Source organism: Bufo gargarizans, chromosome 4 (assembly GCF_014858855.1).
Source record: "Bufo gargarizans isolate SCDJY-AF-19 chromosome 4, ASM1485885v1, whole genome shotgun sequence".
NCBI classification, from domain to species: Eukaryota; Metazoa; Chordata; class Amphibia; order Anura; family Bufonidae; genus Bufo; species Bufo gargarizans.
Window position 1 is genome coordinate 236,513,205 of NC_058083.1, and position 22,547 is coordinate 236,535,751.

A 22,547-nucleotide genomic window follows, 5' to 3' on the forward strand; every position below is an offset into this window, starting at 1 on the left:
TGCACTCCAGGATGTGGTCATGGGAGTGGGGCTGGGTATTACTGGACAGGTTGGTGCCCTGGGTGGGGTTTAAATGTCCCAGGATATGTTGGAAACTATGATAATGTCTTAAAGTAATTTAACAAAAAACTGGAAATTGGAAAGTTAATATCACTTAAAAGACTCAAGACCCATAATAATGTTTTAAAAATGATACCGATAAGAGGGTTTTCTACAACAAGTCATGCTCAGTCAAAACTGCTACTCAGTGCAGAATAAATTGTTTTAAAAATTGTTAGAACAACTGGCGAGGTGCTGCAAGGTAGACCACAAGAACCCTTTTACTAAGCAGAGATTATCAATAAAGTAATATCTGTTGTTTTTAATAAGTTGGTAATATACAAATGTGAAACAAAGTATATAGGATACAATATACAATTTTATTGCTTCGCAAACAAAACATTAATATACTGTACTTAATGAATTTTGATTACCAAATAGTGTTTTCCAATACCTGGTGCTTAGAAGTGGGTGTCATTCCTGCTCTCTCTCTGTCTCCTCCTTCTTTACTTAGAGTTTTAGTGACTTTAGACACCCAATTCAGTATGTCACCTGCCTTCTTTACATGCTCTCGTTTTTCCTCTTCCAATGATTTCTAGCAATAAATGCATGATGTAAAACACATATAAACATTACATATGAAGAAGCAAAATGTTCTGAAAATGTTCAAAAATAAAATGTACTTTAGTTACATTCGATTTTGTCCTGATACACAAGAATATTCTATAAAAATATGATATCAATACAAAGTATAACTCACTAGAACTATGAGGTCTATTCACCCACAGTGTTTAGTAATATTCACAAATGGTCATTACACACTATTTTGGAAATACGGCTACCAACATTTTGGTATTAGCTATATACAGAATTTGATGATAATGTTTAGATACTGTAAGGCAAAAACAAGATAAAAAATGCATGTTTTGGACAAGTAAAGGACAAGTAGTATATTATTCTCCCAGTGAAATTTGCATAACTTAATCAACCTGCTTCTCAGTGTTATTTGTTCATTGCTATGAATAGACCCCAAAGTACAATTTGTTTGAAAGGAAGATAATAGTAAAAACAATTAAAGATCAACAATTAAACATCAACTTATACTTTCTGCCTTTGCATTAGCTTGACCATAACAGGTAAAAAAAAAAAATATATATATATATATATATATATATATATATGTATGCAGCCATCTTCTTAAGAAAACACTTCATTAACTGTGTCTCTCAACGTACTTACAATTTTCTTTACCTTAAAAACAGCAAAGACACTCAGATACACCTTCCAAGAAGATATTTTGGACTTAGCTAGTAGTTAAGGTTCCACTTTCTGTTACAATTATTTGAACAAAAACATAGAGTACGGTCTTTGCTTCAGTGTTCACTGTCATAGCAAATTAAAATATTCATGTGCCAAGGTGAGTGTACCTCCAATACAAACTTGTGTGTTTTTAATTTTAGCTTTGTGTATAATAGACGCAGACTTTCTATATATGCTAAGTAATGTGCAAATAATAGATAGGGGGTGGTGTAACATACCAAAGGTGCAAAGGGGCATTGGATAAAGGGTTAGGGTTCTTCCCCCTAGGTAAAGAAAAGCATTCAAATAAAACAATATAGATGTACTGTGTCATTAGGTGAAACTAAATTGGAGCATATTAAAAAACACAACACGCTCAGTGTTGCTATTTGCTGATAATCAGCAACATACATACCACAGTATGTAAAAAGAGGTAATGCAGGTAAAAACTAAAATATCAATGTTCACTATAAGCCTCCATCATTAATAACCGGCTTCCTCACTTCAGCATGACGCCTGTTTGGACTTCCTCACAATGGAAATCCAATAGATTGCTTCATTGGCTTCTCCTTGTGGCATATTCTTTAGACAATGTGGTTGTCTTTATTGTGAAGAAAAGTAAAGGCTGGGTATTCCAACAATCAGAGGCAGAGGTGACTCCATTAAACGTAGACCAGTGTGACAGTCATAAACTGCTTTCTCTAAAGCCTCCTTGTAGGATAATTTCCTCCTGGTTTTGGGACAGGTAAGGTTTTTGACATATGACTTCTCATCCTTTAGTTTTGTTGCTGTGGCAGAATCAACAATTCCTTGTTTGATTGCATCCTCCAATGAAAGCCGTGAATGAGACCTTGGATCTATTAATCCTCCAGTTAAGTATTGATACTCTAGGCATCTGTAACCAATTTCTTTGTTGAATATGTTTAAGTTCATAGCTTCACCAACAGATAAAATGGCCTTTGTTGTGGGATGGGTAACTCCATTGTATGAGACCTCACACTGTTGAATTTGCTTAGCACAAACATCATCAATTAGGCCTTTACATAAAGCATCTAACACATTATATTTTTTCCCATTTGAAGGATCAATGATCCCTCCGGTGCTAATCTGAGCCTCAAGACATCTAAACACTGTTAATCTGTCTACCATGTTTCTTCTCAATGCTTTAAAGACAGAAACCCTTTCATTGTTTTCATAAATCCAGTATCCTGCTATAGGACTGTTAGGATCCTTACTGGGTCTTGTTTTAGTTACTAAAATGTCAGCTAGCTGAATGGCTGAAAGGATCCCTTCTTTAAATTTAATAATTAGTGATGAGTCAATTTTACCTTGAGAAACAGCGTCCTCTAAAATAAACTGTCTTCCTGTCTTACGATCAGTTAAGTGTACTTGTGACTTGCCCTGGGAGTCAAAAACTGTGGAGCTCTCCCACTGGCACTCAGCCTGTGAAAGGTCAGTATATGTTTCCTTGTCTAGGAGACCTCTTTCAAATGCCTCAAAACGTGTCATTTCTGTGCCAGATCGAACATCTACTATGCATATTTTGTGACCTCTTTCTGCTGAAAATGCTGTAATTTGTCTTTCACCAATTGGTAAAAGGAATGTTTTGCTATCTAAATCGAGGACACACAATTGTAGCAAATCTGAATAATACATACTCTGCTTACTGGTTGGAAAGTGAAAACCTTTCACATTGCTAGCTGGTTCATGTAAAAACTTTAATGTCGTATGATTTAATAAACCCTTCAGAACTGCCACTTCAGATGGGATTCTTATGCTTTTAACTGGGTCAATGACACCACCTGTGGCGATCTGAGCTTCAAGGATCCTTTTCCCTTTCTGTCTTTCAAGAAGTCTAGTCTCAATTGCCTGGAAAACAGACAACTGTTTGCCAGAATGAATGTATCCTAAGGCAGCTTTTTCAGCTTCAAGGAGTTTTTCTTTAAATTCGTGGTCAACAAGTCCAGAGCTGATGGCCTCCTCAACAGAATATTTTTTGCCTGTAGAAGGATCAATGATAAAACCGGTCACTACTTGTGCTTCTATATACTCCAAAGCAATACCTTTATCAATAATTCCCTTTTTGGCAGCTAACCAAAAAGGTACTCTTTCTCTGCTCGATTCAAGGTATAAACCTGCTATTGCAGTAGCTTTTGACAGGTATTTGTCAAACTTTTTCTGAATTTTTTGAACAGTTGTTTGACCCAACTCAAGCTGTTCCATTGTTTTGGCATCAATTACTTTGGCTTCTACCATTTGTTTAGCAGACACATTTTTTCTGAGACCTTGGAAGATAAACCTATCATCAGTAGAAGAACTGTCACTCAAAGAAGTCTCAGAGCTTGCATAGCTTTTATAATTGGAGGACATATAACCCATCTTCGGTACATCTGTTCTCCTAAATCCTTCCAAAACATTACGTTCTTCAAAAACTTGATCTTTATTGTTAAGCAGGAATTCTTTTTCCTGTTTTACAGTTGTAACTTCAACAGTCAAATCATACTGCTTGCTCTTCACTATCTGTAAACATATTTAAAATAAAGGATGGGTGGTTAGGAATAACATCTATATATAGCTATCAAATAAACAAAATATCTAACGCAGCATAAAAACACAGATAAGCATTTCTAATAATCAATCCTGAACATCAAAATCTAAAAAAGACCCACAGAAGCCACTTTCCAACAAAGACCCGCAAAGCCTGCATTTAAATACAACAGATAGTATATTTACATAAGCTGTAAACCTAACTAGGATATGCATCTGACTTATACAACAGCTTGAAGTGAACATGTAAGGTGATTTATGCTGCCCTATCTGAAAGCACCATATTGTAGAGGGAGAGAAGCTAAGCTCTATGTTGTATAGGTTTATGCAAGTTGGTGCAGAATTTGTTTGTCCGTGCACTCTTACTGTACTGGACCACAGGAGTTCCTTATATATGATTTTATTAAACCCGATAGCATGTTGGAGCAGATTACGGAGGTCAGGACAGTAATTGAAATCCGTAATCCATGCACCAAGTGTTTTGCAGATCCTCTGGGACTGAAAAGACACTCTGCATTTGATACCATGTTAACCTTCTCACATTCACATTAAAATTGGAAAAACCCACCAAAAATTTTCACTTTTTTATTGTAGATTTTTAATATGTGTCTGAGGTAAATCTTGTAGACGTACAACCCAGGGGACACAACTGCAAATTTTAACCTCTTAGTAACATCATAAATTTTAGCCTTAATGACCAGTAACCTATTCCCTCTTTGTGGTCCAGCAGTCATAAACTTTTAATTCTTCCTTCTATTTTGTTATTTATCTTTCAGGATGAGTTGTAAGTGTTATAGGAACCATTTTTGGGTATATATAGCGTATTAAATACATTTTATTTAATTTTAGGGGGAAAGATAAAACAAAAATTATTTTATTATGTGGGTTGGTAAAATGATAATAATGCTGTCATAATGCTACTGGAATGTCAGCTTTCAAACAAGACCAGGCCCATGCCTCTAGCTGCTAGTAATCAGGAGCAGCTAAAACAGCCCCCCTTCCCCTTCTGTCAAAGCCGGACTCGGGCTAAATTGTTAGGTACAAAAAAAGGTGAATAAATCCTGACAATAGTCCAAGAACGGACAGTAAGGGTCCTGTTTACTTTTCCCACACACTGTGATTGACAGCCTTCTGCATACACACTAATAAAGGGAGAGCTGTCAATCATCTTGTACGGGTGGAGTTATCAGGACTCTCACTGTCACTCTTAGGAGTCCTGTCAGGTTTTACTCTGCTTTGCGCCGCACCATATCACAGAACTCAACTATTCTCCAAAATCACCTGACAGATTTACCTTATAGGGAATCTGTCACCAGCGACCGCCCTATCAAAATAAATAGACACATAGCTGTGTCTCTGCTTACTGGTGGGAAAACACAGTTTTCTTTTGTTGATCCATTACTCAATTTGCGAGTTACAGTTTTTGTTAATATGCAAATTTGGCCTTTGGTGCAACGAGGGTGTCACTATTGCTTTTGTTGCACCCAAGCTCCACTCAGTTCTCTGCCCAGCCTCTCCCTGGCTGCTTTAACAGGGCCAAGAAGTGGCAAAGCAGCAAAGGAGAGGCTGGCCACAGAAATGAGCAGAGCTTGGGTGCAACAAGAGCAATGGTGAAGCCCTCATTGCATCAAATGCCTAATTTGCATATTAAGAAAACTTATATTAGAACTTAGCCACAGATGAACAAAAGAAAAAAAATATATTTAATCAGGTGAACCACAGCCATGTATCTATGCAAACAGTTGGATAGGGAGCATATCAAAACATGCCATTTAACTTTTATAGCAATTAACAATGAGGATATGCATAAAATACCTCCACAGGTTGATCAAATTTTCCTAGCTCTTTTCCAATTTTCTCCTCTTCAATTCTTAAAGCTTGAATGGCATTTTGTATACTTTTATCTTTTATAGCGTCTAGCTCTGACAGCTGTTTGTAAGCATTGTTGTTATCAATAGATATTTGAAGCTCTGTGCTGGTCTGCGTAATGTACTCAGTAAATGGCTTTGCTTTCTCTCCAACATCAAGGGACTGCTTTATTCTGGACAGCTGTATTTGGAGTTCCTTCTGCACACTGTCATCATAACCATCCAAGTGCTTATTTTGTTCAATGAGTGCAGAGTTAAACACAGGACTACTGACTTCTAGATGACTATCTAGCTTTTGTCTCAGCATTGGAGAAGCTTTGGATCTTTGGCTAAGTCCATCAAAATCTTGTTGGGAACCAGGGGAGGACATAATATAGCTGTTTCCTTTTACTTCAAATTCATTTTTATGAAAAGGGCTTCTTATACTATTATTTTGCTGAATCTCACTCTGTAGATATCTTAACTGGTTTATATGGTCTTGTCTCTGCCTGTCAACTTTCTGTTTAAGACTTTCAACAGCACGTTTTTGAACCTCCAGTTCTTCCTCTAGCTTTCGACAATTCTGGATACTTTCCAGTCCAGATTTTTTCTCCAAGTTCAATTGCTCTTGACATCTCTGCAATCTTTCCTGTAGTTCTGAAAGTTCAACTTTCATCAATTTAATCTTTTCTTCTAACATTGCCTTCTCTTGTTTCAAACCAACAACTTCGAGCCTCATGTTTGAATAATTATTTTCAGTGCTAAAACTAGATTCCATTGACTTCTCCAGTTTTTTCCTGAAGTCTTCTGCTGAGTTTTTATATTTTGCAGATTCTTCTTGGTACAACATAAGCTTTTTCTGTGCTACTTGCTCATCTACAATCTTCTTATGAAGATCATCTTGCGCTTTCTTGAATTTCGTAGTCATGTCCTGAAGTTGTGTCACGTGCTGCTGTAGCTTCTGGTCCACTAAGCGCTTTTCCACAGTTAAATTGTTTAATTCAGCTTTTAGCTTTCGTATCTCCTTTTCAGAATTCAGTATTGTTAAGCTTTGCATGTCACATTTTTGCCTGATTTCACTTAGGTAATTTTTAGATTTTGATAATTCTTCTTCTAGCCTTTTAGCCATGTTTTGAGTTTCATACTCTCCCTTAGACTGTTTTTGCAGTTGCTCACTGGTAACCCTCATTTGTTCCTTGGTACTTTCTAGCTGTGATTTTACTGTATCTAAATTTTTATGCAAATTATTTCTTTCCATGATTGTTTTCTCACACTCAGTTTTAACCTTCCTCAACATCATTTCTGTTTCATTGTGTGATTTAGTAAGATCATCAAACTTAATCTTCAGAGTATTTGACCACTGATTGCTTTTTGTTATCTCATCTTGCAGCTTTATACATTTTTGTTGCTGCTCTTTCTGTGCCCTAACAGTTTGGTGGAGCTCATCTTGAGTTTTCTTGAGTTGATCCCGTAAATTTTCAACCTCTCCACTTTGAGATTGTGACCTCTGTTCAATTACAATCTTTTCTTGATTCAAATTACTTATTTGTGAATTTAGAATTTTATGACTGCTCTTTGCTTTTGCATTTGCACTGGTAAGGTCCTCAATTCTCTTTCGGAATTCATCCACATCTTGTTTCTTTCTAGTTAAATCTTCTTCCAGGAAGGATATTTTTTGAAGGCTATTTCTTTCAGACATTTCTTTCTGCCTCAGTCCTTCCTGGCAAGCTTTTAGCTTTTCTCTGACATCATCATAGTCTGCTTTTTGCATCTTAATGTTATGCTCAAGGGAGACTTTATCTTGTTGCAATATCTTTAATTCTTCCTCAAAACTCTTTTGAATCTTTTTAAGATCATTAGCCTCTTGCATCACTTCTTCAGCCTTATCCTGACTCTGATAAAGCTTTCGCTCCACCTCTCTAAGTTGCAAAACATAACTCTGTTCTAACTGGTTCTTCTGTTCTATTTCAAGTTTAAGTTGCTGCAACATATTATGTGCATCGTCCAACTGATTTTTTAGTTGGCGGTTCTTCTCATCTGCAGCTGCCTTTTGTATTTGTAGTGTACTTAGTTCTGCTTTATACTGTTTTAGCTCATTCTCAGTTTTTTTGTGAACCAGTGTAAGTTCATCAAGCTGCTGCCTAAGGGTTTCTGCTTTTTTAACATACTGTTCCATTTGAGGCCCTCTCATGTCTGATTCAATCACATAATGAGCCTCTTGTCCAGATCGTGCAGGGATCACCATTTCCTTAGCAGAAGAATAACTATATAATGAATCTGAATATTGTCTTTTTGTTTCATATTCCATTTTCTCCTCTACAATCTTTTTCTGAAATACAAGGTCACTTTCAAGGTGTTTTATCTGTCTCAAGAGTTCTTCTTCTATCTCAGCTTTCCGTTTCAGTTCAGCCATCAGACTGAGTTTTTTATTTTCTAGATCTTGAACATCAATTTCTTTTCTCTTCAAATGGTCCTCTAGCCGCCTTCTTGCTGTAGTGCTTTCCTCTATTTGGGTCTTAAATGCTCTAAGCTTGTCTTCTACAGCATCGCGTTTAGATTCTGCTTGTCGTGTCAACTGGCGTATATGTTCTAGCTGCTGCTCAGCTGCTGTTTTCAGTTTGACTGTGGTTTCCAGCTCTAAACGGAACTGTTGCACCTCATATTCAGCCTTTTTTTTTTGCAATGTCAATTCTTCCACTGCCTTTTGGTGTTTTTTAATCTCCATCTCAGCAGCACCTCTTACTTTGGGCAATTCTTGCTCTAGTAGATGTTTTTGTTTTTTCACTTCTTCTAGTGTTAGTTCAAGCTCCTGAATTCTTTTCAAGAGCACCTTGTTTTCCTCTGCACTGGCTTTTTGCTGTTCTGCTATTTCTGGGTAAGTGGACAAGGACGAATGCACTGAGTACATCACAGTCTATGATTAAATAAAAAAATAAAAATTACCTTTTCAGTATATTTTGCTATAAAATGAACAGTCCATTATGCAATGTTAAGATTTAAAAGTTATTTTGTAAAAATGAAGCCATAAAGGCAATTTAACATAATTGATCAAATTGATCTGAGTCTTAAGAGACAATAATATTATATAAACTGAAAAATCAAGATAAAGTTAGGCTACTTTCACATCTGCAACAGCTATTCAGGTAGAGCACAGCCTGCCAGAATTCTCCGGACCAGGCACTGCCGGATGTGACCAATGCCCGCTGTCCCCAATAAGTATAATGGGGTCCGGAGGAGATCTGGCTGCATTCCAGCAAAAATGGGGAGAACCGGCCAGACAGAAACCACTGCACAGAGCGGTTTGTGCCTGGCCAATTCACAGCGTTCTCTGCTGGTACTGGCAGCTGGATCACAATGCTGCAGACATGATAGGTCATCCCTTACGGAGTACAGCTCCTGGGTCTTGATAAGTCTCAAGCAGGGATTATATTAAGTGCAACAGAATGGGTGCTAGGAACTCACTGGTCAACACACAAGTACCTTGGCAAATGTACCATTGTGCTAGCTGTATCTCACCACACCCAACTGCCAATTACCCGATGAACATGCAAAACACTCGTTCATCAGGTAATCCGATCATTTGTGCACACACAAAAATCATTTGCTGGCAGTAGATTGTGTTGTGTAAACACAATCTGCGGCCGGCAAACAACTGTATGGGGCAATGGCATTAAATATAACTCCTCCCCATACTCTGGAGGAGATCCCTGCATGTAATAGCAGTGGTCTCCTCCACCAGCGAGCAGCAGATTGTCAGTAAGGAACGCTTCCTTTCTGACAATCTGCTGCTCTGTCGTCCCATGTAAAGGGACCATAACACTTTAGTTTAATATAAATCATTATTAAAGTAATAAAATACATATATTTATTGACTTACCTCTTCCAACCAATTGAAAGATTAAGATTCAACCACCTTGTCTCGTGAGTGAAGTATCAGAAGAATAATAAGAAGCAAGACACCCAAGTCCATAGAAGCAAAAATACATACTGTACAGTAGACAAAATATCTGCAGAATGTTCAAGCTATTATTAAAAAGAAAAGCCCAGAATGTGCATACAACATAAACCATGCACACCCACACAGAAAACATAACAGAGAGTACAAGTAACTTTATTGGTTATACGTGGAAGCTAATGCAAAGGCAGGATGCTTATTACCCTAAATATTACAATGATATCATGAATAAAAGTAAATAGTCTTACACAGCTACTAAAATAAAAGAAAACACATAACCAGTCTTACTTATTCATGTAGATGACCCTGAAAGTAAAAGTAAAGCAAAATATTGTATCCTGTATTCTAGTATTCTGCAGGTATCAATGATAATAATATAGTATTTTGGTTGCTGTTGTAGTAATTAATTAAGTCATGTGAAACTACTATAGGAAACAGCCGAATTGGCTATATATGTACCTCAAATATAAGCCAAATATCTGCATTCTGTCATGTCTGATACTGTTGTTAACGAGCTAATTCTTTAGCTTTATTTGCTAAAATATGTCTGTATTATTGTTATAATGCACAATTGTACTTTTGATTACTGTTATGAATTGGAAGACATAACTATTGCTAAAACTTGCATTGTAAACTCTTAAATAATGTATAAAGCTAATAAATTTACTGTCATATGAGATTTTCTTTTAAATACATAAACCTTACTCCTACTTAGCAGAAATAATGCATAGTAAACCACCACCAAAAAGAACACCAACATTTATATAATGCAAAAGAAACTGAAAATGAGAATTATTTCCCTCACCGACAGTGCCCAGAATGAAAGAAAAGTATAAAAAAATAAATCGGTAATCTCAATGTAAGAGTTCTAACTTGTATCTTTACCTCCTCTTCTTCCAATCTTTTCAAAGTTTCTCCAGAAAATTTTATAAACTGGGTAACTAAAGTCAGCAAAGCAGTGTAACGGGTCCTTAGATCCATATACTAGATAGGAAAAAGGTATATTTTATGCAATAATGTATGATTTATATCCCATACAAATCACATAGACATAACAAAGACACAGATAACATTGCTAGAAAATATCTATGTTACGCCAAGCAATATAGCAAACCTAACACATTGTATGGTTACAAGCAAACAGTTTACTAATGTACCTCTACATTTCCTACGTATTACTGTAAATATATCACAAAAGACTATAAAAATTACCTCTTGAACAACAACATCAGATGAGCTCTGGAAGCGTCTACGTTTCATTGGAGATTTCTGATGCGAGTCCACGAGTGCTCTGTAAGTCATCAGCTGTAATTCATAGTCCTTTAAAACATAAGGATGCTAAGTTTTAACGCCAATTTGGCCTACATAATTAATTTTCTATTTTTTTTAGATCCACTACACAGCCATATTGCTCCGTTTTGTATGAATCTGTAATGGACACCCGTGGAGATATATGGGACCATACTGTGCCACCAATTTCATACCAAAGTACAATATACTGAATACAGAGCTATTTGCCTCCACATGCACCTAGGTGAGAATATTTCTTTCATATGGCACCCGGTGTAACAAGCTATGCTGGCGCACACAGTCCCTGTGGCTTCATAATATGAAGCTCCGCGGGACTTCCGTGTAGGTTTTGTGTGAGAGTTTATTAATAGGCTGGGATCAGACTCTTTGGCATCACATTCAGGTATACGGAGTGAATATTACATTAGGACGGCAACTGATAAAAAGTACATACCTTAATAGCCAGAGAATACTGTTCAGAATACTTCTGGCATTCGTCAATTTTGCTTTGTTTCATCTCAATTTCAGAAATCAAATTCTATAAAAACAAGAAACAGAAATGAGTAACAATACAATCTTCTGCAAAGTAATTAACAGAATTTGATGACCACAAAATTCCTTTAAAAAACTGATTTTTCATGACTCTTCATAGTTGTTACTAAAATTGCACAATTCCATCCCCACCACCCGTAGCAAACAGCCGATTTTGCTTGCCAGCCACACATCTTTAACCTGCAGTAGTGGTGGGGTACCCTTTCTATGATGTCCATATGCCCTAACAGAGCATATTGAGAAAAGCTGTTTTCATGAGACAACTCCTTTAACCAGTTCAAAACCAGGTCATGTACTCCCCTTACTAACCAGGTGCATTTTCCTTTTTTTTGTTTTGCTTTAATGTTTTCATTAGTACAAAACACAACTAAAATAAATTTTTTAAACTATGCCGTAATGGTCATTATGATAGAGTGGATATACAGTTTATGATCACTGGGGCCAGCCTGTTCCCTTCCAGGCCCACGCCATGCCCACTTTTTTAGACCTGGCATGAGTGAGGAAAAGTCGCAGATTGAGGCACAACGGCTAGTATAGGCTTATTTCTGGATAATAAATGACCTCTTTTGCGCCCACATAAGGTCACACAGGTCCTTTTGTGAGCATTTAATATAGCTTTTATGCACTGTCGTACCGCTCATATAGGCAGACTAGGCAGTTGCTATGGGGCCCGTGAGTGTGAAGGGCCTGGCCAGGCTGAATGGCCCTGCCCCCTTTTCCGACCTAAACGCACGGCTTCCTTCCTCCTTGCCCCTGCAGTTACCCGCCATCTGCTTAATTCCTCTGTTAGACACAGAGCTGGTCAATAAGCAGGGAGATGCTGTGTTCCCTGCTCTGCACTGTGACCTGACCTGTCCTTCATTACAGCAGCAGAGCTTTACTTCTCTGACCTTCCGACCAGTGACCTGCAGAGGTAGCGGATTAACTCTTTCAGCTATCTACACTACAATGTTCATGGCTGACTGCTGTATGTGTCTGCTGGCTGAGACTAGGTGTAGGTGTGTAATATACGAGTAGGGACAAGGTGGGGTTAGTAGGAGTGCTGGTGTGTGTTTATTATACTGTCTGTATATATATGCACTGCTTACTGACTACACAGCAACCTCCATATGCCTCCAGTCCCTCACAAACACATACTTGAAATTCAATAAATTCAGTCCTTCATTGCCCTGGCTGAGCACAGCAACCAATCAGATTCCACCTTTCATTTTTCACAGCTCCTTTGGAAAATGAAAGATGGAATCTGATTGGTTGCTATGGGCAACTAAGCCAGTTCTACTTTACACCGTTTTTTTTTTTTCTTCTTGTAACCGCTTCCTGCTCTGCTATGTAGATGTGTAGCACAGTGATCACCTTTTGGTGTCTGCTATATAGCTGATACATTGCTGAAACTGACCGGACTGGAACTAGTTCTGCGTTTTTAACCCTTAAGATGCTGTGTGTGAACATTACAAACACAATGCACATAAAACAATGCCCCATCATTTCTATGTACGGCCCTGCTTTTATGGCTAATTTTTCCTGTAATTGGGGTCTGACATGCTAGCCCCAGTTACAGGGGGAATACAGCGCTGTCAAACCTTGTAGCAGAGCTGATCTGGGCTTCCTAAAACCTAGCATAATGCCAAATACTAATCACATGATTGCTATAGGATCGGAGCAGGAAGTAGCACTGCCACTCCTGATCGATATATACTGTGCCAATATACAGCACAACTGCACAATCTCCATGCAGCTGCTAACTGGAGAATGCCATTACAGAGTTAAGTGTGGACCACCCAGATGTTTGTAGTCAACAGGTAGTCCGCAAGGCTTAATCATAGTAGTAGCATTTTGAGAAGAAATGTAGAATTCCTAAAAATTGTTGTAACTCTTGAATAAAAGCTGCCAACTAGGTAATCAGAACACAATGGTATTACATAACAACTAAAAACATACAGGAATTTTAATAGAAGTTCAGGTTACCTTCTGTTGGTCCAAAAGTTTGGAAAGGGCCTTACTATCGGAGATGCCATCCTGCAACTTACTTTGTCCATCCTCTATTTGCCTAATCCAGGAATCAAGTGGCAAGTAAGATTCTTTGTAATATTTTAGAGACTTGCTTATTCCATCCAGGTCTCTTAACCTATTAAAGGAGCAAGATATAGTACAAAATGGTATCACTGTTTCACATATGCTCACATAGGCTGTGAGCTCTCAAGAACGTAGGCAAAACATTCAATATATGACTACATGACTATGCATTGTGTTCTGTTTAACCACTTCAGCCCCGCTAGCTGAAACCCCCTTCATGACCAGAGCACTTTTTACACTTCTGCACTACACTCCTTTCACCGTTTATCGCTCGGTCATGCAACTTACCACCCAAATGAATTTTACCTCCTTTTCTTCTCACTAATAGAGCTTTCATTTGGTGGTATTTTATTGCTGCTGACATTTTTACTTTTTTTGTTATTAATCGAAATGTAACGATTTTTTTGCAAAAAAATGACATTTTTCACTTTCAGCTGTAAAATTTTGCAAACAAAAACGACATCCATATATAAATTTTTTGCTAAATTTATAGTTCTACATGTCTTTGATAAAAAAAAATGTTTGGGCAAAAAAAAAATGGTTTGGGTAAAAGTTATAGCGTTTACAAACTATGGTACAAAAATGTGAATTTCCGCTTTTTGAAGCAGCTCTGACTTTCTGAGCACCTGTCATGATTCCTGAGGTTCTACAATGCCCAAACAGTAGAAAACCCCCACAAATGACCCCATTTCGGAAAGTAGACACCCTAAGGTATTCGCTGATGGGCATAGTGAGTTCATAGAACTTTTTATTTTTTGTCACAAGTTAGCGGAAAATGATGATGATTTTTTATTTTTATTTTTTTCTTACAAAGTCTCATATTCCACTAACTTGCGACAAAAAATAAAAAATTCTAGGAACTCGCCATGCCCCTCACGGTATACCTTGGGGTGTCTTCTTTCCAAAATGGGGTCACTTGTGGGGTAGTTATACTGCCCTGGCAATTTAGGGGCCCAAATGTGTGAGAAGAACTTTGCAATCGAAATGTGTAAAAAATGACCGGTGAAATCCGAAAGGTGCACTTTGGAATATGTGCCCCTTTGCCCACCTTGGCTGCAAAAAAGTGTCACACATCTGGTATCGCCGTACTCAGGAGAAGTTGGGGAATGTGTTTTGGGGTGTCATTTTACATATACCCATGCTGGGTGAGAGAAATATCTTGGCAAAAGACAACTTTTCCAATTTTTTTATACAAAGTTGGCATTTGACCAAGATATTTTTCTCACCCAGCATGGGTATATGTAAAATGACACCCCAAAACACATTCCCCAACTTTTCCTGAGTACGGCGATACCACATGTGTTACACTTTTTTGCAGCCAAGGTGGGCAAAGGGGCACATATTCCAAAGTGCACCTTTCGGATTTCGCAGGCCATTTTTTACACATTTTGATTGCAAGGTACTTCTTACACATTTGGGCCCCTAAATTGCCAGGGCAGTATAACTACGCCACAAGTGACCCCATTTTGGTAAGAAGACACCCCAAGGTATTCCGTGAGGGGCACGGCGAGTTCCTAGAATTTTTTATTTTTTGTCGCAAGTTAGTGGAATATGAGACTTTGTAAGGAAAAAAGAAAAAAAATGAAAAATCATCATTTTCCGCTAACTTGTGACAAAAAATAAAAATTCTAGGAACTCGCCGTGCCCCTCACGGAATACCTTGGGGTGTCTTCTTTCCAAAATGGGGTCACTTGTGGCGTAGTTATACTGCCCTGGCAATTTAGGGGCCCAAATGTGTAAGAAGTACCTTGCAATCAAATCTGTAAAAAATGGCCTGTGAAATCCGAAAGGTGCACTTTGGAATATGTGCCCCTTTGCCCACCTAGGCTGCAAAAAAGTGTCACACATGTGGTATCGCCGTACTCAGGAGAAGTTGGGGAATGTGTTTTGGGGTGTCATTTTACATATAACCATGCTGGGTGAGAGAAATATCTTGGCAAAAGATAACTTTTCCAATTTTTTTTATACAAAGTTGGCATTTGACCAAGATATTTTTCTCACCCAGCATGGGTATATGTAAAATGACACCCCAAAACACATTCCCCAACTTCTCCTGAGTACGGCGATACCAGATGTGTGACACTTTTTTGCAGCCTAGATGCGCAAAGGGGCCCAAATTCCTTTTAGGAGGGCATTTTTAGACATTTGGATCCCAGACTTCTTCTCACACTTTCGGGCCCCTAAAAAGCCAGGGCAGTATAAATACCCCACATGTGACCCCACTTTGGAAAGAAGACACCCCAAGGTATTCAATGAGGGGCCTGGCGAGTTCCTAGAAATTTTTTTTTTTTTGCATAAGTTAGCGGATATTGATTTTTTTTTGTTTTTTTCTCACAAAGTCTCACTTTCCGCTAACTTAGGACAAAAATTTCAATCTTTCATGGACTCAATATGCCCCTCAGCGAATACCTTGGGGTGTCTTCTTTCCGAAATGGGGTCACATGTGGGGTATTTATACTGCCCTGGCTTTTTAGGGGCCCTAAAGCGTAAGAAGAAGTCTGGAATATAAATGTCTGAAAATGTTTACGCATTTGGATTCCATGAGGGGTATGGTGAGTTCATGTGAGATTTTATTTTTTGACACAAGTTAGTGGAATATGAAACTTAGTAAGAAAAAACAAAAACAAACAAAAAATTTCCGCTAACTTGTGCCCAAAAAAATGTCTGAATGGAGCCTTACAGGGGGGTGATCAATGACAGGGGGGTGATCAATGACAGGGGGGTGATCACCCATATAGACTCCCTGATCACCCCCCTGTCATTGATCACCCCCCTGGTAAGGCTCCATTCAGACGTCCGTATAATTTTTACGGATCCATGGATCGGATCCGCAAAACACATGCGGACGTCTGAATGGAGCCTTACAGGGGGGTTATCAATGACAGGGGGTGATCAGGGTGATCACCCCCCTGTCAATGGATACATGGATCGGATCCACAAAACACATGCGGACGTCTGAATGGAGCCTTACAGGGGGGTGATCAATGACAGGGGGTGATCAGGGTGATCATCCCCCTGTCACTGATCACCCCCCCTGTAAGGCTCCATTCAGACGTCCGCATGATTTTTACGGATCCATGGATACATGGATCGGATCCACAAAACACATGCGGACGTCTGAATGGAGCCTTACAGGGGGGTGATCAATGACAGGGGGGTGATCAGGGAGTGTATATGGGTGATCACCCGCCTGTCATTGATCACCCCCTGTAAGGCTCCATTCAGACGTCCGCATGTGTTTTGCGGATCCGATCCATGTATCCATGGATCCGTAAAAATCATGCGGACGTCTGAATGGAGCCTTACAGGGGGGTGATCAATGACAGGGGGTGATCAGGGAGTGTATATGGGTGATCACCCGCCTGTCATTGATCACCCCCCTGTAAGGCTCCATTCAGACGTGCGCATGTGTTTTGCGGATCCGATCCATGTATCCATGGATCCGTAAAAATCATACGGACGTCTGAATGGAGCCTTACAGGGGGGTGATCAATGACAGGGGGGTGATCAATGACAGGGGGTGATCAATGACAGGGGGTGATCAGGGAGTGTACATGGGTGATCACCCGCCTGTCATTGATCACTCCCCTGTAAGGCTCCATTCAGACGTCCGCATGTGTTTTGCGGATCCGTAAAAATCATACGGACGTCTGAACGGAGCCTGACAGGGGGGTGATCAATGACAGGGGGGTGATCAATGACAGGGGGGTGATCAGGGAGTTTATATGGGGTGATCATGGGTGATCAGGGGTTCATAAAGGGTTAATAAGTGACGGGGGGGGGGTGTAGTGTAGTGTAGTGTTTGGTGCAACTTTACTGACCTACCTGTGTCCTCTGGTGGTCGATCCTAACAAAAGGGACCACCAGAGGACCAGGTAGGAGGTATATTAGACGCTGTTATCAAAACAGCGTCTAATATACCTGTTAGGGGTTAAAAAATTTGGATCTTCAGCCTGCCAGCGAGCGATCGACGCTGGCAGGCTGGAGATCCACTCGCTTACCTTCCGTTCCTGTGAGCGCGCGCGCCTGTGTGCGCGCGTTCACAGGAAATCCCGGCCCTCGCGAGATGACGCGTATATGCGTCGTCGTGCGCAGGGCTGCCGCCTCCGGACCGCACATCTGCGTTAGGCGGTCCGGAGGTGGTTAAAATGTAGATGAAAATGTAAAAGCCTCTGACCAAATTAAATGTGTACAAACCTGTTTTCAATCTGAGAATGTACATTCTGCCACCGCTCAGCAATCTGGTCCGCCTTTTCTTTGTGCCAATCAAAGTCCAGATCCCGCTCCTTGTGCACTTTGAACATTTGATCACTGATGCTTTTGGCTTTCTGCAATTCATCTTCCAGTTCATGAAACACTTCTCTTTTTTCATCCACCTCCGTTCTCCATTGCTATGTTATAATTGACAAATTAACACTGTAATCCTCAGAAAAATAAGGAGAGTCAAAAAACAATATAACTAAGGCCCTGATTTATCAAGACAACTGTAAGTTATACTGGTCTTGATAGAGCCCGCGGTGTCGGAGGAGGCATGTAATTTACGATAAGGTGCAGGCCTTGTCATAAATTACATGTCTCCTCTGGCAATACCTGTTTCAGACTGAAATCTACAGGATCTGAGAGCGGACATAGATTTCAGTCATCAGTTTCTGGCATAAATAATGACGAAAGTGCCAGGGCCGACTTAAACAGTCACAATGGCATTTAAAAAGTTGCAAAACCGTAGTTTTGCACCTTTTTAACTGCACAAAGGACATAGGGAGAAAGATAAATTCCCCTTAAGTGTCAAAATGTACCATAGGTAGAAATCCAGGAGAGTGCAGAGTGCAATATATTAAGCAGAAGTAAACACTATGTCACATATAAAGATGCTTTACCTTCAAGGTGGCAATCAGTCTATCAATTGTGTTTCTATCAGCTGTAATGACATCTTCTTCACATAGTTTGGTCTCATATGCTTTCACTAGGCTCTCCGCTCCTTGAGTATTCTTGAGCACTAGATTTATAGTCTTTAATCTGTATGTGATAAAAGCAGAATAGTAAGGAACATTTGCAGTGCTACAAACAAAGAGAAATAAAGTATCAGTACAGCCATTGGCTACCAAGAAAGAAGAGTAGAGGATCCTGTTTTTTAGGCTATTAGTGGGCTTGACATGTCAGCACAGCTAGGAGAAGAGAAACTAATAAAGCATTAAGTGCACCTCTAAGAATAAAAAAAAATGCCTATATAAAGTGTAGAAGTGTGCACAATAGTAATTTTTAAACAGTTTGTAAATCAGTTTTTTCTTAGGCTGTGTTCCCATGTTATACAGAATAATATCTTTAAAACAGAAACCACAATGCAGTGCTGGATACTTCACCAATGGTGCCTGACAGACCCACTGATCTATAATGAGGTCTGTTCATAGTTTCCATCACTTTACCATCACTGTCTCTGGAACTCCCATAGAAATGAATGTTCACATGACCAATGTGCCGCTTCTTTTGTTTCAGGGCACTCTGAAGGGGTATAGTGTACCCGTTCTCGTGATTGATGGGGTCCCAGCAGTAGGACCCCCACCGATCTAATAGCTAACCCCTATTCAGTGGCTATGGGCTAACGTTTAACAACCGAAATACCCCATTTAAAAAGCTTATAAATAAGCCATGTGAAAGTTTAATTCCTTCTAAATGATATTATCTCAAAGAGCTGGAGCAGAGTCTGTCTCTGGAGCAGAGTCTTTAGATCTTCTTTAGATCTTTCAGCATGAGCATGACATAAATCCTTTGGGCAAATTCAGTCCTGTGTCAAAGAGTGTCATAAATTATATTTCCAAATTCTCTTGGCTCTTTGAGATTTGAAATTTCCTTCTAATATGGCTACTTTCATATGTTCTGGGATACAAAAATGGTTGGCCACAGGAAATTGTGTCTTTTTCTATTTGTGCGGTGATGGGACCTCATCCTTCATCCAACATAGAGATCCTGGACAGGACATTTAGAGCACAGAATCAGATACAGAACATTGGATGTAGATTATGGTGTGTGTTGGGAATCCATATCCTGTCAGTGGTCATTACATGGGAATGGGTCTTACATCTCCGTACATTACAGGGCTAAGTTCCTTTTTGTGTGATAGGCTACTTTCACACTGGTGTTTCGGTTTCCGTTTGTGAGATCCGTTTCAGGGCTCTCGCAAGCGGTCCAAAACGGATCAGTTTTGTCCTAATGCATTCTGAATAGAAAAGGATCTGCTCAGAATGCATCAGTTTGCCTCCGTTCAGCCTCCATTCCGCTTTGGAGGAGGACACCAAAACGCAGCTTGCAGCGTTTTGGTGTCCGCCTGACGATGCGGAGGCAAACTGATCACACACAAAGTCAGTCAATGGGGACGGATCCGTTTTCACTGACACAATATGGCACAATAGAAAACGTTCCCTTCCCCTATTGACTTTCAATGGTGTTCAAGACAGATCCGTTTTGGCTACAGATAATACAAACGGATCCGTTCTGAATGGATGCATGTGGCTGTATTATCTGAATGGAAGCGTTTGTGCAGATCCATGATCCAGATCCGCACCAAACGGGAGTGTGAAAGTAGCCTTACATGGCAATGAACTCCTAATAATCACATTTGGAGGTTGGAGATTGTGGTAAACATAACAAGGGATGGTCTGTGAATATTATTTGTTCAGACACTTTGTTATACTATACCTGAAGAAGAGTTGTCTCAAAAGCGTGCTATGTAACATAACTGCTTCTATAATTGTAAGCCATATTAGAGTATCGAACCTGCAAGAGTCTTTTTTTGTGTCTCGTAATAAGAGAGATTACCATTTTTCTACACACATCATAAAGGTAAATATTTTCTTACAAGTTTCGATCATAAAATCTTAGTCATAGCATGAATAAGATTGTATGAAAAGCATAAGAAAAGATATTGAAGATGTATCCATGTTGATGTTTTGAAATCAAGTATAGAAGATTTTATACCACTCACTGGAGTGCTGGATATTTCTTTCTTCATATTTGAATCTTTCCAGCTATTTTCCATGCACCCAGAGGACTACAAATAAGACTGCCTACAATTGTGTACTTGAATGCTAAATTAATCTACTGAGACTTTTGGACTGCTAGCAAAAAAATAAAAATGCTAAATAGTATTTAAGGGTGATATTTATGATCTATATAGTTGTGGAGATAGTTCTCGAGACTCTTCTATAAGGTTCTGTTTTTCCCCCAAAAAAATGTACTTCAGTGAAACTTTTAATAGGTCAATAAAGACAGTGTGATTATCAATCTCACCACCATCACAGTCGTATGTAAAGTATTAAGTGTAGATAATTACAGTAAAACACAAAAAGAAACGTTAATGGCAAAAATATACAACTATAAAAACCGTATCCCAGGAAGAACTTTAGAATATTTCATGTTTTGTGATAATTATGAGGAAAAAATGACAGTAGAACCATAAGTAAATCCACATACTTTTCTAGGTAAATGGATGACATAGAGTAGACTTGACTCATAGCCTGGACAACAACATTGAGTTCAGTTCGTAGAGCCTCAATTGATGGAGAGGCAGCAGCTTGGCTGAAGAACTCCTCACATTTATCTGAAATTGCTGATAAATCTACTTTCAGGTGGTCCAAGTCCTTCTTTAATTTCTGTGTGGGCAAAAAAGTGCTTTACTTCATTCAAGAAACCAACAGTTTCCTACTAACGTCAGAAGAAATATTATTTTCCCCTGTGGGGATCCAAAACTCATGCATGTCTGACAGAGACCATAAAGACATTGCGTTGGCCTCCATTGAGCGAATGGAGCCCTATGGGTATGCTTAGCTTCGGGCTTTTCCAAGTGTAAACGCTACGTGCAAATCATAAACATAATGTGAATATAGCCTGATATAAGAAGAATTCTGTACACCACATTCTAAAAGGCACTGAGTGGGATTCCATGCTGTAAGTGATTCACAATTAAAGTGTTCTTCCCATTTCATGTGACATTTACAAGCAGGCAGATCTTAGTTCTGGCTGTAAATCCTTTAATAAGCAGTTTGTGTAATTTTTTGCAAAGCTTCTGCTTTACCGCTATAGTATCTGAATACACGGTTAGTGGCTTGTGATTTATGCATCTTTTGACACTAATAGCCTGCCTGTTCTAATAGGAGCTCATGCTCAATATAGATTCCTAGGAAGTAGAACAGATGCTTTGAAAGGTCACGAGGGCCTGCCATCTTTATCTAAACAAGGGAGCATAAAAGATTAATAAAGTATATGGAAGATTTACAGCTTTAAGTAAGATCCGCCAGCTTGTAAACTGTATGACATAGAAGGCACACTACAGATGACTACAGAGAAAACAGTGGGGTTACTCTTGTCCATGAATCTATCATTTGTTGTGCCACTTTAAAAAGGATGCCAAATCTTAAAGCCTTGGCTTCAAGGTGTCATTTGGTTGCGGTAAAACATGGCTTTACCACAGTTCCCATGGGACCTCAATGGAGAAAGTCAACATGGTCAGCATGGCCTACCTCTTGTTCAGAGATTCTCAGTGCGCTTTCATGCAGATCATCCCTGTCTAGCAGTGTTCTGATTTGCCGAATAAGCCGTTCCTCACAGCTTTCCAGCCGAAGACGGAAGTTTCTGATCTCAGAGGTATACAGATTGTAAACAGATTCTTCTTGTTCCTCTGTTGAGAAATTGATTTAACATTGTTAGCTTTAATACTAATTATTTTCTGAATTTAAAGCTCATTGGTGATCCACTTTGTTCCATCTTGCTTGTGTCATCCTGCAAGAGTCTCTAGCTGTGTCAATGGTGTCTAGGTGTCAATGGAAAGTCCAACGACATACCAATTCGGTAACAACATTATTAAACTTTGTACTCCATACCCAATTTCTCACCTGTCTCAGCATTCTAGAATTAACCATAACTATTAATAAGAAGAACATTGGTAGAAGACT

General features: G+C 39.1%; 1 protein-coding gene across 17 annotated transcripts in view; it reads right to left on the reverse strand.

Moving 5' to 3' along the window:
* DST (dystonin) overlaps positions 1 to 22,547 on the reverse strand; it is a 566,706-nt gene that overhangs the window by 224,515 nt on the left and 319,644 nt on the right. For 15 of the 17 annotated variants that reach the window (XM_044290838.1, XM_044290839.1, XM_044290836.1 and 12 more), the window contains 9 exons: positions 22,116 to 22,273; positions 21,070 to 21,248; positions 18,480 to 18,618; positions 17,800 to 17,993; positions 13,495 to 13,654; positions 11,432 to 11,515; positions 10,900 to 11,007; positions 10,573 to 10,671; positions 494 to 634 (listed from right to left, as the gene is read on the reverse strand). In XM_044290838.1, coding sequence (XP_044146773.1) covers positions 494 to 634; positions 10,573 to 10,671; positions 10,900 to 11,007; positions 11,432 to 11,515; positions 13,495 to 13,654; positions 17,800 to 17,993; positions 18,480 to 18,618; positions 21,070 to 21,248; positions 22,116 to 22,273 — 1,262 coding nt within the window. Of the gene's footprint in view, positions 1 to 400; positions 3,859 to 5,700; positions 8,647 to 10,572; positions 10,672 to 10,899; positions 11,008 to 11,431; positions 11,516 to 13,494; positions 13,655 to 17,799; positions 17,994 to 18,479; positions 18,619 to 21,069; positions 21,249 to 22,115; positions 22,274 to 22,547 lie in introns of those variants that run through there. The other 2 variants (XM_044290847.1, XM_044290851.1) reach the window with 2 other exon arrangements.